The 17,169-nt window shown below is 42.4% G+C and overlaps 1 protein-coding gene across 2 annotated transcripts in view; it reads right to left on the bottom strand.

Annotated features, from left to right (window-relative positions):
• Positions 1-16,733, bottom strand: part of ADIPOR1 (adiponectin receptor 1) — a 35,564-nt gene extending 18,831 nt beyond the window's left edge. The window contains exons 1-3 of one of the 2 annotated variants that reach the window (XM_054979687.1): positions 16,659-16,733; positions 6,297-6,381; positions 3,236-3,401 (exon numbers count right to left, since the gene is read on the bottom strand). In XM_054979687.1, the coding sequence (XP_054835662.1) occupies positions 3,236-3,376 (141 nt within the window). In that variant the 5' untranslated portion in view covers positions 3,377-3,401; positions 6,297-6,381; positions 16,659-16,733. Of the gene's footprint in view, positions 1-3,235; positions 3,402-6,296; positions 6,382-16,486; positions 16,564-16,658 lie in introns of those variants that run through there. The other variant, XM_054979688.1, reaches the window with a different exon arrangement.
• Between the last annotated feature and the right edge of the window lie 436 nt (positions 16,734-17,169).

Below are 17,169 nucleotides of genomic sequence, written 5' to 3'. Positions count from 1 at the left end.
AAGGTTCCTTGACAATCGTAACAGCCCCTTTCTGTTCGAGGCTATCCTGGTTCACCACCCTATACCAAATGGCTCCAGGCAGAATTTACCATTTTCCCATAACGCCATGCCTGCTACAGGACGATGTGGTTCTCCACCATAACCTGGGCACTCTGAAAATGACAGCCTGGTTCATATCCCCCGTAGACTGAATTTCTCCTCTCCAGTTCAGAAGGTCCTCTCCTTGGTTCCCACTTCACTCATGCATAAACCTTCTGAGCCCCTACCAACCTGCTCCCTTAAGGCTCTGGCAGCCAAAACAGTCTCTCTCATGGCTATAACCTTGGCTAGGACGGTGAGTGAATTGCAAGCCTTAAGGCATGACGCTCCTTTCATTAAGATGTTCGCAGATTAAAAAATTAAAAACATTAAAAAAAAAGATGTTCGCAGATAAAGTTGTCCTCCATCTGAGCCTCCTTTTTTTGCCAAGGATCATCTCCGCTTTTTAAGTGAACCAGGACATTGTCTTACTTGTATTTTTCCCTACTTCTTCGACTGAGAGAGACATTTGCACACACTTGATGTTAAATGTACTTTGTGCTTCTACTTGGACAGGACAGCTCCTTTCCAAAAGGACCCTAATCTATTTCTCTTGTATAAAGACTACAAAAAAGGTCTGAAGGTCTATGCACAGACCATTTCAAATTAGATAGTTTGGCTCATCAAGGAGTACTACACTCAAACTAAATAACCATGCCCATTGCACATAAGGGTGCACTCTACAAGGGCTCAAACCACCTCGTCAGCCCTCAACTTGGGCATCCCTCTAGGGGAACTGTGTAAGGAAGCCACCTGGTCTACGTTGTCCACATTCATCAAACATTACGCCATTTTAAAAAATGGAAAATTAATTTAAAATTTTTTTAAAAAAACATTATGCCATTGGCGTAGACTCCAGAAGGGATGCAGCTCTCGACAAGGCAATCCTGAAGAGTCTTTTCCGTTAAAATGCTTCACGCCCACCTCCTGGGTAAGTTAGCTTGCTAATCTCCCATGTGGGACTGCACAGAAGACACAATGGTGAAAACAGGGTTGCACTTACCTGTAACTGTTGTTCATCGAGTGGTCTTCTGGGCAGGCACACATCCCTCCCTCCTTCCCTGCCACATGCTCTTTATTATTGCTATATTTTTACCTTCTATACTGGCGGCTTAGAAACCTGAGGGAGGGAGACGCTCGCCCCGCCTTTTATAGCTGCGCTGGGAGAAGGGCATGTGAAAAGGCTAGGCGAGCATCTCACACCTTTAGGAGCTTTAGAACGACCACAGCTGGCCTGCGTATGCACAGTTCCCATCTGCATATGAACAGAAGAACACTCAATGAACAACAGTTTCAGGTAAGTGCAACCCTGTTTTATCTTAGCATTTCTTTGAAAAACAGGATGGCCAATACAGACTTCACTTCATTGCTCCTGTTCCCCAGACCTCAGCTTTTGTGCTCTCACAGGGCATCCAAACCTTTTAACCCTTCCTGTCCCAGCTGGAAGGGTTTTACTTCACCCTACCATGAAATTGGAAGTGAATCTCTGTCTCAAAACTTTCACAGCCCAAATCAGGACATCCAAATAGCTGTCTACCTTGCCCCTTCCTGGCGGGCAGGCAAATGTTTTTCCCCACCTACCTGTGTGTCCATAAAGGAAACCAAGATACTGGACCAGGCCACACAGCAATTCCAGGATACTTATGAAATTTAGAAGAAAATCTACCTGAAAGCTAGGGATGGTTTCACTCAGCAGCTTTATATAAATGTTAAACAGCATGGTAACAATACTGAGCCTTGCAGAATTGTATAGATGAACACTTAAGGAGCTGATACACATCCAAGATAATCTTGCATGTACCATATAATTAATTAATAGCTAGATAATTTTTAAAATAACTCAAGCCACTGGAGAGCCTTCCCTAAGCTGTTTTAAGCAATCCAAAATAATAATGCAGTTTATCATTATCAAAAGCTGCTGAGGCCCAGAAGGAAAGTAAATTCCCTCAGTGGCTGCCCATACATGCAGTGTTACAGTCAAATGCCAACACAGCAGTAATCCCTGATTTACTGGAATTCAGAGCAAGGATTAAAGCATAGGCTTTTCCTTCTTAGAACCTAAGAGGCAACCCAAATTGGCAACTCGATTTCCCATCCTGGCTGGAATCCAGGAAACAAATTAAGAGCCAGCCAAAGCAGGAGAAAAAAAAACAAGGACAGGCCTTCTTTTCATCATTTATTTGCTTCTTTAACAGCGGCTTCAGTGTAGACTGTGTTTATCATCTGAAAGCTCTATACTTCAGTATAAGGAAGAAAACAAAATAGTCCTCGACTGCAAGCAGTAGTACTACAAGAGGAGGAAAGGATCTTGAAATGTATTGTTTGAATAGGCAGCACTACAAGTTAACTTGCAGAGCAGGAAAGGTGACAGAAACTGGCATTAAGGCTTTCCTGTTGCCAGTTATGCACATTGCTTCAAAATACTCCATTATGAATATGGTACATGCCACATGGGGCATAATGAAGAACGTAAGTCTCTCTTTCAATGCATGCAAGAGAGTGAAATTCAATTTAGATCCAGATGTTTTATGTCCAAGAGCCAGTCTCATGTATATGGGATAGACCAGGAAGACTTGGGTTCAAAACTCAAATCAGTGTGTGAATCTGAATAAATTGTTGTCTTTTAACTTATCCTACCCCTCAAGACTGTTGTAAGGATAAAATAGAATCATCCCCATGAATGCAGCAGAGTTCAAGTTTGATATATAAATGCATAGATGTATATGATGCAGCACTGTGGCGAAGAACTGTGGAGAAGCAATGCTAAATGAACATCAAATCTAAAGATCACACAAACCCCCAGAGATTACAGCTACTAAGCTGTTAATAAGATTCTCCAGTATATTTATGGTTACTCTACAAAGACACTGCAAGATGTCTTAAAATACTTAGCCTCAGCTCTAGTAACTTTAGGAAAAATGTTATTTCATTAAAAGCTTTTCCCTATCACATACTCTGCTACAGTTCTGTACAAGCAAGAGGGCTCACTTCTTCATCTTTTTTTTTCTATTGAAAAATGAGTATTTCATGAAGGAAGTGTGCCTTAACCAATTCAGTCAAGTTTGCATGACTCAAGGAGGTTTCAGTAAAGTGATTTTTAATAAGCAAACATCAGCATGTGTGATTTAATACAGTTCCCTGATAGAAAACTACTTACAATGGGTGAATTCGTTGCTACTTGGTCACCTTTCTCCTCTAACAGGGGTCCAAGTTCAGCCAGCTCCACATCTTCCCTGTCTCTGACATTATTTGAAGGTCCATTTCCTTGACTGGTTATTGATCCTTTACGGGACGACATCTGGTCAGTACAGAGACCTGGACTTCTGAAAAAGAAGGACACCAGACATCTCCAGCACCCTAATGAATTCTCACTAGGAAGAATTAAATGTTACTTTGCAGACTAATCTGTTTCTGAAGATATTTGCAACCTAGGCACACAGAAATTGTTCTTTCCTAGTAAACTTAAGAATCTTGCAGATATTCTTTTCCATTTACCTGATTAAATAAATCTTAATTAAATTGTGTTTTAATTAGATCCACTTAAGTTCGTATAAAAGAAGAAAAAAGTTCTGAAGAATGAAGTGTTACTTTGTCTACAGACACGCATCAATGTATCATAGCAAACACCATCTTAGAAACTGAATTTCCTCTTATATGAAACGTGAAGGAATGCTACTAAGTTGCCACCTGCTTTTTTACAAGTGGTTTTATTAAAAACAATTGACACTTTTGCCCAGATAATCAGGGGGACATTTTTTTAATCAGAATATTTGTATTTGATTAATATCATTTGTCATATAAAGAGCCCCGTGGCGCAGAGTGGTAAGCAGCAGTACTGCAGCCCAAGCTCTGCTCACGACCTGAGTTCTATCCTGGCGGAAGCCAGGTTCAAATAACCAGCTCAAGGTTGACTCAGCCTTTCATCCTTCCAAGGTCGGTAAAATGAGTACCCAGTTTCCTGGGGGTAAAGTGTAGATGACTGGGGAAGGCAATGGCAAACCAACCCGTAAAAAGTCTGCCAAGAAAACGTCGTGATGCGACGTCCCCCCATGGGTCAGTAATGACTCGGTGCTTGAATTTACCTAATTTGTCAGCTAAACATCACAGCAGTGCTCCCAAGGATTCACTTTCAAAGCACAAATGGTTGGCAGTCAGTCTTATTTGATTTAGATCACCTACAAATACATAGCTTATTCCAAATGATTCTTCAAAGAGCTATGTGTTCAAAGACAAGAATCTATGAAATCAAAATTAGAGGTGTGCGCTTCGGATTTCCTATTCCGGTTATTAACCCGAATAGGGCGTGATTTGTATAGATTCAGGGGTTCCCGAATCGGCCCCAGCATTGCTGAGCCGATTAAGAAAGCCCAAAGCAAAGCTTTCCAAAGCATTTCAGAACACTTCGGAAAGCTTTGTGTAGAGCAGCAGTAGCATTTTCCTTGCCCTTTGCAAATGCAAGAAAAGTGCTGCTGCTGCTTTCAAAGCTCCCAACATCTTTTTCACCCGATGGGAGGGGGGAAGAGGGAATTTCCTCTTCCTCCCTCCCACTGGATGAAAAAGCTAGCCAAGAAGTTTTAAAAGCTCAAATTAGCTCTTTGCAGGGCTGCTTTGAGCTTTCCAAGCTCCCGACATCTTTTTCACTGGATGGGAGGGGGGGAAGAGGGAGTTCCCTCTTCTTTCCTCCTATTGGATGAAAAAAACCAGCCTGGGAGTTCAACCTGCTCTTTTCAGAGCTGCTTTGAGCTTACACAACTCCAAGCAGGCTTTTTTGCCCAGTGGGAGGGGGGAAGAGGGAACTCACTCTTCCCCCCTCCATCCAATGAAAAAGCCTGCTTTGATCTTTGGTGTGCTCAGAACATTTACGGAGCATACCCAAGCAGCTTAACTACCGAACCTGAAGCAGCTTGCTGCTTCAGGTTTAGGGTTATTCCAGATTTTTTTCCTGCTTCGGGTAAACCCAAAGCAGGAAACCCAAATTTTTTTTCTAGTGCACACCCCTAGTGCACATCCTCCCATTGGATGAAAAAGCCAGCCTGGAAGTTTTAAAAGCTCAATTCAGCTCTTTGCAGGGCTGCTTTGAGCTTTCAAAACTCCAGCCAGGCTGAATCATCCAACGGGAGGAGGGAAGAGGGAACTCACTCTTCCCCCCTCCATCCAATGAAAAAGCCTGCTTTGATCTTCGGTGTGCTCAGAACATTTACGGAGCATACCCAAGCAGCTTAACTACCGAACCTGAAGCAGCTTGCTGCTTCAGGTTTAGGGTTATTCCAGATTTTTTTCCTGCTTCGGGTAAACCCAAAGCAGGAAACCCAAAATTTTTTTCTAGTGCACACCCCTAATCAAAATACTCTATGATTCAAACCCTTCCCAAAATATATACCATAAAGTCAATTTTGTCTTGAATTTGACATTAGTCAAGATGACTCATACAGAAGTGGACAGAGGATAAAGACACATGTTTTATAACCAGAGGTGTTGGTGGTGGTAAGCAGAAACCAGTTGTTCAGACATAAAGCCACAAAAACAAAGGCTGTACATCCAAATTCCTACTTGCATGAATAAGAACTGCTCTGCTCATGCACAGGCCCTCAAAAAGCTGCTCGCAAAGGTTAGAATGACATGCAACGTGTCATGGAAGAACTGTAGCCAGGAAGGAATATTGGTAACACTACCATCATACCTACATTTTCATCAAAGCTGTAACAGGCTAGAACAGTGGGAGACAACAGAAATCAGATGCACTGACTAGGATATGATATACTAAACTTTAAATTAATTGACTGCTGGGCCTTGGGTTAAAGAAGATCATAAAACTCTGTGATTTCAAAATCTAAAATTCTTGAGATCTGCAGCAGTTCACAACTAAAATACGTGGACTAGCTTTCAACAGATTTCCAATGCAATCTGTGCAGAATTACCTCAATCTAAATCCACTGCAATTAATGAGCTTAGTTTGGAATAACTCTGTTCACAATTGCACTGTAAATATAGACCAATGGATATTTTCCCTACGGTCTAAAAGGCACTGGCAGGGTTCAAAAGTCAAAATACCTGATTTATGCCAGCTCTACTAACAGCTTCAAAAAACTTACTCAGCCACATTTGCCTAAGGGGGAAGAACAACAAAAACATGCTAGGGGATTGAGAGGACCTCTGCCTGATCATAAACCCTAGGAATTAATCAAAACATAAAAGGAGTTGGAAAAGCAGTTTGTTACCTGTAAGTTGTTAGGAGAAAATTATGCACTTTCCAGGATACCAGCTCACACTTCCACCCAGCTTGCCATTCCAGCTATGCAAAGCCTAGAAGCAGGAATTCCAGAGTTTAGATATCTTCTAACAAAAAGCTTAAAACTGTCCCAACTATGTCTGGCTATGTCTTAGTTACAACTATTTATGAATACTCCCTTAACATACTGTGAGAGGCCTTCCAACTGAAGGAACCCACACAGCCCCCTATAATTTTGAGAACTAGGTTTGTTTTGAAATGTAAATCTTCCCCTTAGTTGTTAGATGTTCTTATAGCAACAAGCATAAAGTCTTTGGGTTCCCTGCCATGAGTTATGTTTTGTGGTAAGAATTCAGAGATCATTGAAGCAGGAGGTTCATAAAAATAACCAGGAAAAGTTATTTATATACAGGTTGTTTTAAGAACAGATCAGCAGCCCAGGTCTCTCAATATCCAAATGAGAAACCTGGCAAAGACACATACATTTAAGCTAATTATGGCTTCAGATAGTGATTTTAATTCCCTTTAATGCTTTCAAGGACAAAAAAGGCCTTCCCTGAGTGGCCACCAGGTTAGAACCTTTCACACACATACACACATGCAAACACACACACACACAGGATTCCACCTATACCAACCTGCCCTTTCCCAAGACTCAGACTAAAGAGTACTAAGGTTTCTCTTCACCAGAGACAGTCCTCACAACTCCATCCTCTCCCAGAGGTAGAGTTAAGACACCCTGCCACGCTACCAAGAGCCATCCTTGATACTGTCTGCTCTTTTGCTGAGGCAGACCCCAACTGAACTGCCGCTGCGTTTCCCTCCAACATTCCATCTCCCCTGTGAAAGGTGATTGGATGCTGGGCAGAACTCCCATTGGCTCAGGGATGAAACTGCTGAGTGGCTGTTCTACCTTTCAGAGGCAGGGCCGCCCCCTGTCTGTCACACATCTTCCCATGCAGCTTTGTCAACTCTAGTACAGGGAACTATTGCCTCTTCCAAAATCTATAGAAAGCTTATGGAAAACGTTCCCAATCTAATTTCACTCTTATGCCACTTTTTACTTTAACGGTACATTGTCACCTTAGAAAAGATATTCCCCACAGCAAATGCCATGGATGTAAATTTTGTATAACATTACATGCAAATAAGTAAATTATGTATGTAACAGAATCAAGCGCACCCTTCTTCCAGTGGGGGCACTTTTTTTATAATAGTGCACTGCAAAGGTTTGTGCGCTCCCCAAAGAAAACGTGTTTATAATTATCAGTTTTCTTTTCCACTGTGCAGCTGCACACACTGCACAGAGTCCAACAGACCTTATCATTGATCTGGAATACATGACTGAAATATTGCTGAATGAAGTTATGTCTCTTTATCTCAAGTAACACCCAAAAATTCACAACACAGTCATGTAATACCTTTTATTAGAACCAAATGGCACATAACAGTATGTGTTTTTGAATTTACCAGAACTCTTCATCAGGCTAGATGTTACAAAAATAAAATGTTTAAAAAGAGAAAGGAAAATTCCTCCGGACATGGTAGTGAGTCCTGGTCATATTGCTTCCAATGATGCTGGCTCCAAGTTCCACACAGCTCTTTTGAGCAAGAAATAATAAAGCAATTGGTTAGGGTTTCCCTTCAAAGAGGGTTCAGGCACCTGTACAGCAGACACCCCTGCTTCTTGATGGCTTGGAGCCAGGAAAGCAGAGAAAAAGAGTACCAAGGGATTGAGGATCACGATATGGTTGTAGTGCTGCGATTCCCCCCCTCCCACACACACACCAATCCTCACCACCTTTTCATTTTATGAGGGACTCTGCTTTCATTGGCAGCCCCTCTTCCAACTTTGAGACCTCAGCAAAGCTTGCTTAGATTCCCTCTCTCCCATCCCCTTCATTTCAAGAGAAACAATCATTCCTCCCCTACTCATCTTGCCAGGCAAGTGGTTTCTAGCCACTGAGTGTGCAGTCCTTTATTAACCTCTGACCTGGAGGATGGAGTGTGTGTTAAGTCATAATGCTCCATGACTCTCCCTGCAGATTTCTGCCGCAGTCTATTATCAACCTTGACTATGAGCTTCTTGCGCTGGGTTGAGGGACAGATTGGGCATCCTGCTGCTGTACTGTCCATCTAGTTCACCAATAGAGGCAGTTTCTGGCTCAGTGCTGGAGCTTCCCCCCTCCCCAGACTTACTATCCTGAATCCCTACAATATCCATTTGGAGAAGGCTCCTTTGTCAGACCAAACTCAGGAGTTTATGGCAACCATGGGACAGGCACAACACATGGACCCAGCACATTAGTCTTTTGTACTACTCAGAAATCTGGTGGTCTGATGAGAGGGACTAATAGCCAGCCAAGTAGACCACTGTCAGCTCAACACATGAAGCTGCCTTATAATGAATCAGATAATTGTCTTCCATGATCAGAGTTGTAAACTCTGACCGGCAGCAGTTCTACAAGCTCTTTCACACCACCGTCCACTTATTCCTCTTAACTAGAAATGCTGGGAATGGAACCTGGGACCTTGTGCAAGCAACCCAGACACTTAACTGGTGAGGCAATTTGGTGTAGTGGTTAAGAGTGTGGGACTGTAATCTGGAGAACGGGGTTTGATTCCTCACTCCCCCACTTGAAGCCAGCTGGGTGACCTTGGGTCAGTCACAGCTTCTAGCTCTCTCAGTCCCACCCACCTCACAGGGTGTTTTGTTGTGGGGATAATAACATATACTTTGCTATCTTTGCTCTGAGTGAGTGTTAAGTTATCCTGAAGGATGGTATATAAATCGGATGTTATTATTGTTATTAACCACTCAGCAATGCCCCCTCCTCAGTTGTAGCACCAGGCACATGCAGGGCTGGAGGATCCACCCCTGCATGTGCCGTTGGAAGTGGAGAGATTTGCTTGGATTCCAAGATGCTGTGGGGGATTCTGAGAGTTCAAATAGAAACTCTGTGGATGTCTTTGTAAGAAGCTGGAATACTAAGCTTAAGGGGAAAGCCAACAGGGTTGCTTGTCAGTGTTCTATTTCACTCTCAAAAAGGAACATACAGCCATGGATCAATATGGATTTGGGGGCTGAAGGGGGAGGAAGATGACTAGAACATAACTGGCAGAGAATGTGGCCTGAATACAACGGAGGTTATAGGGGGAGGCCGCAGCAATGGAGAAACAATACTTTCCCACTACCACTGCACCAGATAAATCACACCCAATTCAATTATTCCGGGTATTGTGTGAATATCTGATTCCTAAGTTAGAGTTGCAATGTGAAAAGGAATTGGCTATCAGCTATGATAAAACTGGCAGTTTCTCGCTGATAGAAGCTCTCAGATTTGCTCTGGCTTTTATGCCAGTTTTGGAACTGATCAATAGCAGAAGTATCTGCAGGACTATCTGGACCATCTATGGACAGAGTTGCTAAGATTCTGGATATCATGAAGCCATGCAACTGGGATCCTTGACAATCTTGGCTGATAAAATCTTGCTGTGACAAGGCGAGTCCTTAATGAAGATCAGCACCACTTTTTCTGAAGGGGATTTTATGTAGGAGGTTGTTATTCAGTTTCTACTAAATAAGCCACCTTTGGATGGAAAGAATGCAGCTAATCATATGCAGGTTCTATATAATTATATGTATCTCTCCTTTACCCTTTTAAGTCCAATTTCGGACCAGACTGTAGTATAGAAATGACACTGTTTGCTCTGGTGGATGATCCCCAACAGCATGGTCACAGAGGGCATACCTTTCATTCACACTGCTTTGGGCTGGATCTGCTGGTAAAAAAGGAAGGGTTCCTCCCTCCTCTTGGACTACCCAAAAAGGTTACAGTGAGGATCATGGGATGTGTATGAAGAAAAGCTGTGTGGGATAGGGACTGTAGTAAAGAGCATAATTTAACAAGATTGATTGAAAAATCTGGCTGGATCCAAACTGTGATTCTTCATCAGCATCTAACACATTTTACTGGTCAATATAGTTAAAATGCCTGGAAGTTGGTATATACAGATTAGAGGAAAAGTGCTGGAGTAGTTTAAGTCCTCTCTATCTAATTGCATTCAGAAAGTTGAAGTGAGAACCCCAAGAGCTTCTTGGGATTTATCCCAAAGTGTCTCACAAGGTTCTGCATTATCATCCATGTTTACCAATATTTATACAAAGCCTAAAACAAAAACACAAAATTTCCCAGGTTAACTGGTGCAAGATATTTTTAAGTCTGGGAGGAAAAAATGGAGTGGAGACGCTTTGCAAGTGTGTTACCTAAGTATAGTAAGCCTTGAAATGGGTCCCAAGTTAAAAATGGGTCCCACATAAGAAAGTTTAAGAACTAGTGGACTAGGGTATAATGAATATGCTGACAACATCCAGCTATACACCTCTTTACCAAAGCTTTCAGATGCTACTTTTTCTGTTCTAGGTACCCATCTGCCACAATCAAATAACTGAAAAAAGAGAAGGCAGAGATGATACAGGCTGGCAAGGCTGGAATTGCAGGGAATATCATGCTCCCTGTTCTAGATGAAGAAAGGTTATCTTTAGCCGACTTAACTGAGACTAGGGCTTCTGCTGGAACTTTCCTTTTTATTAGAGAAACAAGTTGGTATGGTAGTAGACAGTGCTTTCATTCCATTGTATCTAGCCTGGAAATTAGCTTCCCTTTTAGCCTTAGCCAACCTGGCCATGCGTATCCATGTTATGGTAATTTCAGTTACACTCTGAGTGAGAAGGCCCTTTGGCAATTTAGAAATGTCATGCAAGATACAGCAGCCTGATTAACCTCTAGAGCAGGCTCTGCAGTTTGGGAGCTGCATGAAACTCTCTAATGTCTACCTACAGCTGAGCACTGTTTCCCAATTTGACACTCATCTGTGGTCTAGAAAAATGGGTGGAGCCATTGCCTAACAGGGCTTGTGGTTAGTGGGTGGTTGCAACTTTGAAACAACTGCTAAGGGACTAGAGGATGGGTAGGCTGCAAGCCTGCTTGAGCTGCAGATCTCATAGCAGGAATGGACTATCCTGTCCAAAAAACCGTCACCCTTCTCCATAAGCTCCACAGATCTCATCCCTGCACTCCGGCAATTACCACAGCAGGCTAATGGAGAAAAGAGTAGAACTACCCCACTACAACCATGGCAGCTCCATTGGAAAAAAGGAAGTTGAACACAGAAGTGGTGTGTGTGTGCATATGCAGGCTTGTTTGGTGTTACCAGCTTGGTGTACTCCAGACACCTTGGTATCTCACTCTCTTGCCTGAACTGCAATGCCTCATGCTGAGGAGACAGCAAGAAGATAGAGAGGGAAATAAATGGCATCCAGGCTTCCCCCTCATTTACAAAGAAAGGAACAAGGCAAAGTCAACTATCTGACTCTCACTTGAGCTGCAAGCTTCATGCCAGGGAGCAAGCAAGAAGGCAGGAAGTAAAAGGGCACAGACTCACTGCTGTAGGAGCATGATTAATCAGCCTCCCTCACAGCACTCATGGCCCAAGCAGGCTCCCACACTGGGAAACTCAAGCACTCTTTACTTCTGACTCTGCCTTTTCATTCTCTCCCTCAGCATGAAAAAGAATAGGCTGTTGCAGCTGTGGGCTGGGTTCAAGCAAGACGGCACTACAAAAGGAACACCCCAGAGAATCTTCTCAGCAACTGGCTGACCAGCAACACTGTAAACCTCTGACACCTTCCAAACCCTCAACACGTGAAAGGTACACTTACCTGACAGCAAGTCCCACTGAATCAAGTGAGGCTTACTTCCACGTAAGTATGAACAGGATGACACTGTTAGTATCCTCACCATTCCTGGGATGGGCAGATTTGAATCTGGTAGCTTCTCAAGTCCTTCGGACCCACCCTTCGGGTGATGAAGTTAGAAGAGAAAAATAGGACAAGCTCCTCAAATGGAGACATTTCATCATTAACATAAGTCTAAGACAAATCTAGCAGTTCTCTTTTTAAACAACATTATAACTTGTTCATGATGATTATGGAGATGCAGGGATTGTGTATGAGACTGGGTAAACATATGCAGCTAAATGAGGTTGTGGAGCATACCACTGCTGAATGCTAACCCATAAAACAAAGAGTCCTTGCAAGCAGAAAACTTTGCATGGTGACAAGTTCTAATCACCCTTTCTCCTGCAACATTAGAGGTCAAATTGAAGAGAACTTTTAACATAGAGAAGCATTTAGCTTACTGCCTAATAGTGTTCTGGAGAACATGAAAGCTTGTATATGGTTTTGTGTTAAAAGTTTAAATTGTAGGCCTTCCCCTCACTCCAGATACACTAGAGCTGGCTAAGGTTTAATAGAGGTGGGAAGAAAAACACAACAGTGCTCAGAGGTATTCTAATAATGAAAAGAGATGTATTTAATATCAATGGTTACAATTTTAATATTCTGTATGTTTAGTGAGGTGGCATATTTACTGATGTGGCTCTTTTGGTTGATGGGAATTGCAAATGTGGCTTTCCCTGAGCTCTGGAATATAACTAATCTATTCTTGAGCAAGATATTATAAACATATTTCACTTCTTAAAATAATGTTACATTGCTGCTTGTCCATTTCATAGCTCAATTAAAAGCACTGTTTCTCACCATTAAAAGCCTTCATGGTCTGGGACCAGAAATATGGACTAAAACAGCCTAGAAAATTCAATGCAGAGGGCAGGGGGAGGTGTTTCTCTCATTCAGGAGGGCTTTCAGTATTTCCAATGGAAAAGTGAGGAAGAATGAAAATGAATATGCTCTTTTTTGGAATGAGTGAAATGCTTCGGATGACACAAACTGCACCATATAAAGATATGCAGAATGTATGACAATCTACTGTAATAAAGAATGATGACTTCAGTACATACTGTAGACGCATCCAATATTTTCATAGATATATTTATTCTTTAAATGTGTTTAATTTTGTTCATAATTGATATATGAGACGCTTTTTAACTCAACTCCTTACACAAATATGCTTCTAAGTCCTGTTGCGACTGTATGAGATTGCTTCTGTTTCAAATGCTGCCATTAGGGGGCCAGTGGACTTTTGTTTTATTCTACCTAGCTAAAACATTTTGTCTTGTTTACTGCCAAGTCCAATTTTTTCCTTACTGCTCAGGAGGCAAAAATTAAGATACATGCTAACAGATTTGCAGCTCTTTTGAGTCTTGCTGCTTTAGCTTCTAGAAGGCATATATACTTTTAAAAGTCATAAATATAACAAACAATACAAGTTTCTATGTTAATCAAATCATAGATGTATTAAATTAGTAAAATAAGTATTTTTTTCAATAGTGCACCACCCATTTGAAGATCTCAATATTTCATTAAAAAACAGAACACAGCCCATCCCCAAGTTTGCTAGAAGTTTTATAACTCTACCTCAGACCTACATACCTGCAAGACAGCCTCTCCTAGTATGTTTCCTTATAGCAGTTTTATTCTTTGGACGAAGGCTTGTTCATTATTTCATCCTGCAGGCAGGTTATGCCTCTGCCCATTCTTAGACCTTTTCTTTGGTACCTCCAAAGGTACCAAATGACCTTCCTGAGTATTTAAAGAAAGCATTCACCCTGCTAAATTTTCAAACACTGTATAAGAAAATATAGTTTAGGAGGGCTTTCCCAGGTTGATGGCTGAACTGCTTGGAAAAGTTATTGGCAGCTGATTTTATGGTAGATTTTCATTTCTGGTTTTGATGCTTTTAATGCTTTTGTGCTACTGTGTTATTAAATGTTATCATAAACTGCCTTGGGCATGACTGGAGACAGGCAGGTTAAAAGTGGCCTAAGTAAAGGAACAGCACATACCTAATGTGATCCAGAATCCCCAATAGTGGTTTTCAAACCATCTGCTTTCAGAGACCTGTTTCTACACCTTCAATATTGGGCCAAATAATGAGAAGAAGATTCTGTAATGTACTTTAAGGCAAACAATTCACACAGACCATTGGCTAGACCTGCTAAGTTTTGTTGTTGGCCTGCATAAACTGAAAACATACTCTACAGCATACCTGCAAAATATGCCTGCGGCTATCCACTGCAGGGAAGATCAGTAGACAAGTTATCCTTCAGAGGAACTAGACCTCCAAGTCTTGTTTTCTTATTAGGGAATCTCAAAGAAGCATCTGAACAACAGAGTTAAACAGAATCTATTTGAGAGCCCCCACAGTAGCTGCAAACTTTGAGTCTAAAATAAAAGTCTTTGAGATCAGGTAAAATAAAATACAGTGTAAGAATTAGTTATTTTTAGTATTGGCTAAACTTAAGATGGTACCATACTCAAAATGCTAGAGATTTCCAACTTTTATTAAGCACCCCCCCCCCGGCTAGGGGTTGCCATACATCAGTTATGACTTGACAGCACTCTCCAGCACCATCACAGATTTCCTATAGATAAATCCTAGGCCTCAATATTCCCATCTAAATCTTGTTACTTGCTACAGTTACAAGACAACAAATAAAAGTAGATAACACAATGAAGACTTAGAAACCCATTTGGGAAGAGGTGAATTCATTTCCATTACTCTGTTGCCCATTACAAAGCTCTACCATAAGATTAGTTGCTGATAATTTCTCCAATGGTAAAAGCAAAAGATCTTAAACAAAGATCTCCCAACTACAAGGTCCCTGTGCTAGAGCTACTGAGCAAAGAGATGTCAGAAGACTGCTCAAAAGCCACCATATGAGCTAATACAAAAAAAGAATCCACAATGAGAGATCATCCCTGCCTTGAGGTACAGTACAAACAGGTTCTGTTCTCTGCTTTCATGAACAGTTAAGCTACTCAACTGGAAAGGAAAACACTAAAGCCTTACATTCCTGGGCTCTAAATAACTAATTGCCTCTCAAAACCAATCTGAGCTCAAATTACAGATTCAAGCAATACTAAACTTTGAGGACACTTGAAATCTAGTCTGCCATTTTACAGAGGCCACTAGACTGTATTCTCAGTTAATATATGGTTCCTGTTTCTCAGAATAGCATTAAAGAAAACATTTTATGAAAAATGGAGCAGACATCACACATGCTGCGATGAGGCAAAGAGCAAAAAATATAACAGTAAACAGCACAAGGACGAAAACTTCTTTCTAATGCTACTTTCCAGAAACTAAGCAACAATGGCATTTTATTTTCCCTTGTCCAGGCATTTCGTATGCCTTAAATACATGTTCCTCATAAACAAAATGAAAGTCACCATCAATTATACTGCTGTATCACTGGCCTACATCCATGCTCCACATCTTAATCAATATCCGCTTAACAGAAATGGTTTTCTAGCTTAATGGCATTTCTGAATGTGACCACTTTAAATATGTGATTCATGCTCTTTCTAACTTTGCTGCAAATTAATCTTATTTAAGAGCTTCTTCATTACTTAAGCCACAAAGTTCAGAACCCTCAGCTTTTCATACACATTTTGCTAAGCAGGTTGAAGCATGCAGTACAACAGAGACATTATAAGATCCCAAAATATAACTCACATGTTGGCAACTACAAGACACTATTTGTGCACAAAACCACTTCGTTTGCTGGCAGGAACTTCCTCATTGGTCCAAATCAAGCAACCTACCATCTCCTCTGTGGAAACACAGATCAGGAAAAACACACTTTTCTCCCCACTGAAATGGTCAGGAATAGCAAACACAAAAACAACCACCTGTTTAATGAGGTCGGATTACCAATACAGTACCAGCCACTAACTACTTTAAACAGTCTTACTTAAAAGGGCGGGCATGTTGAGAAATCCTAAGGATCAAAAGGTAATTTAATACGGGGTGTGTGGATTTAAAAGTAAGTACAAGCCAGTCTCCAGAGGAGCGTTTCTAATGGGGTAGGAGGAAGCCAGCCCGAAACAACCTACCCCCGCAGAGCCCGGGGCAAGGCTTACCTGTGGATATGTCATCATGGATCTAAACGACTCCTTTCGGCAAGCGCCAAAGAAAGACCTCGCACAGGCAGAGAGAGAGAGACCCCAGAGCACGGCATACGGAAGAGCCACACGCTACGCTTTCTGCTGCAGCTAATCATGCGTCTATATAAGCTTCTTAATCCCAAGAATTAGATACAGGCGCAAACTAAACGGCACAAGGACAAGACTGTGGCACCAAAGAGCGGCGGGCGTTACCCCTGCCACTTACAGTCGGGCCAAGCGGCGGGTCCGCCCCTCACAGAAGACCTCACCCACTGACGGTCCTTTCGCGTGCGGCCGCCACCGCTTCACACTCGAGTCCAAAACTGCAACCGCCGCCTCCCCTCGCTCTAGCCGCCGCCCCTCGCAGGACACCAGGTGGAGCAGCCCACAAGGCCGCCCAGAAGAACGAGATGGGGGGAGGTTCGTCGCTGTACAACATACCGGACGACCCTCGTCGCTACATCCCGCGGAGACAGGAACCAGCAGCCAAAGCACCGGAAACGTCCCACTCGCGAGAGGCTACTTCCGTTATAGCATTCCAAAGTCACGTGAGTGTGTGGAAGCAGTACTTCCGGCAACGGGCGGCGCGAGCCATAGAAGGTGCACGCCCGAGGAAAAGGGGCCGTCGTCGATTCCGGGAGCTCCCTCGTGTGCGTCTCCGTGATTGGAGGTCACGGATGCGCAGCGTTGGACTCTGATTGGGCAGGAGTCACTTTCCCAACCGATTAGTCGAGACCACATGGAAACTCCTTATAAATTTGTGCGTTGGTTCCAGCAACTTACCGGTAGCCGTTCTTATAACAACAGCCGCATTCAACTTATATACCGCCCTTCAGGGCAACTTAACCTCCACTCAGAGCTGTTTACAAAATATGTTTTTAATAGCTCCACAGCAATCACCCTGTGAGGTAGGTGGGGCTGAGGTGAGCCATCCAAATAGTGTGGGTCATCA

This window comes from Eublepharis macularius, chromosome 5, assembly GCF_028583425.1.
Source record: "Eublepharis macularius isolate TG4126 chromosome 5, MPM_Emac_v1.0, whole genome shotgun sequence".
In the NCBI taxonomy this organism is placed as follows: domain Eukaryota; kingdom Metazoa; phylum Chordata; class Lepidosauria; order Squamata; family Eublepharidae; genus Eublepharis; species Eublepharis macularius.
This window is presented reverse-complemented; position numbering and strand designations above follow the sequence as displayed.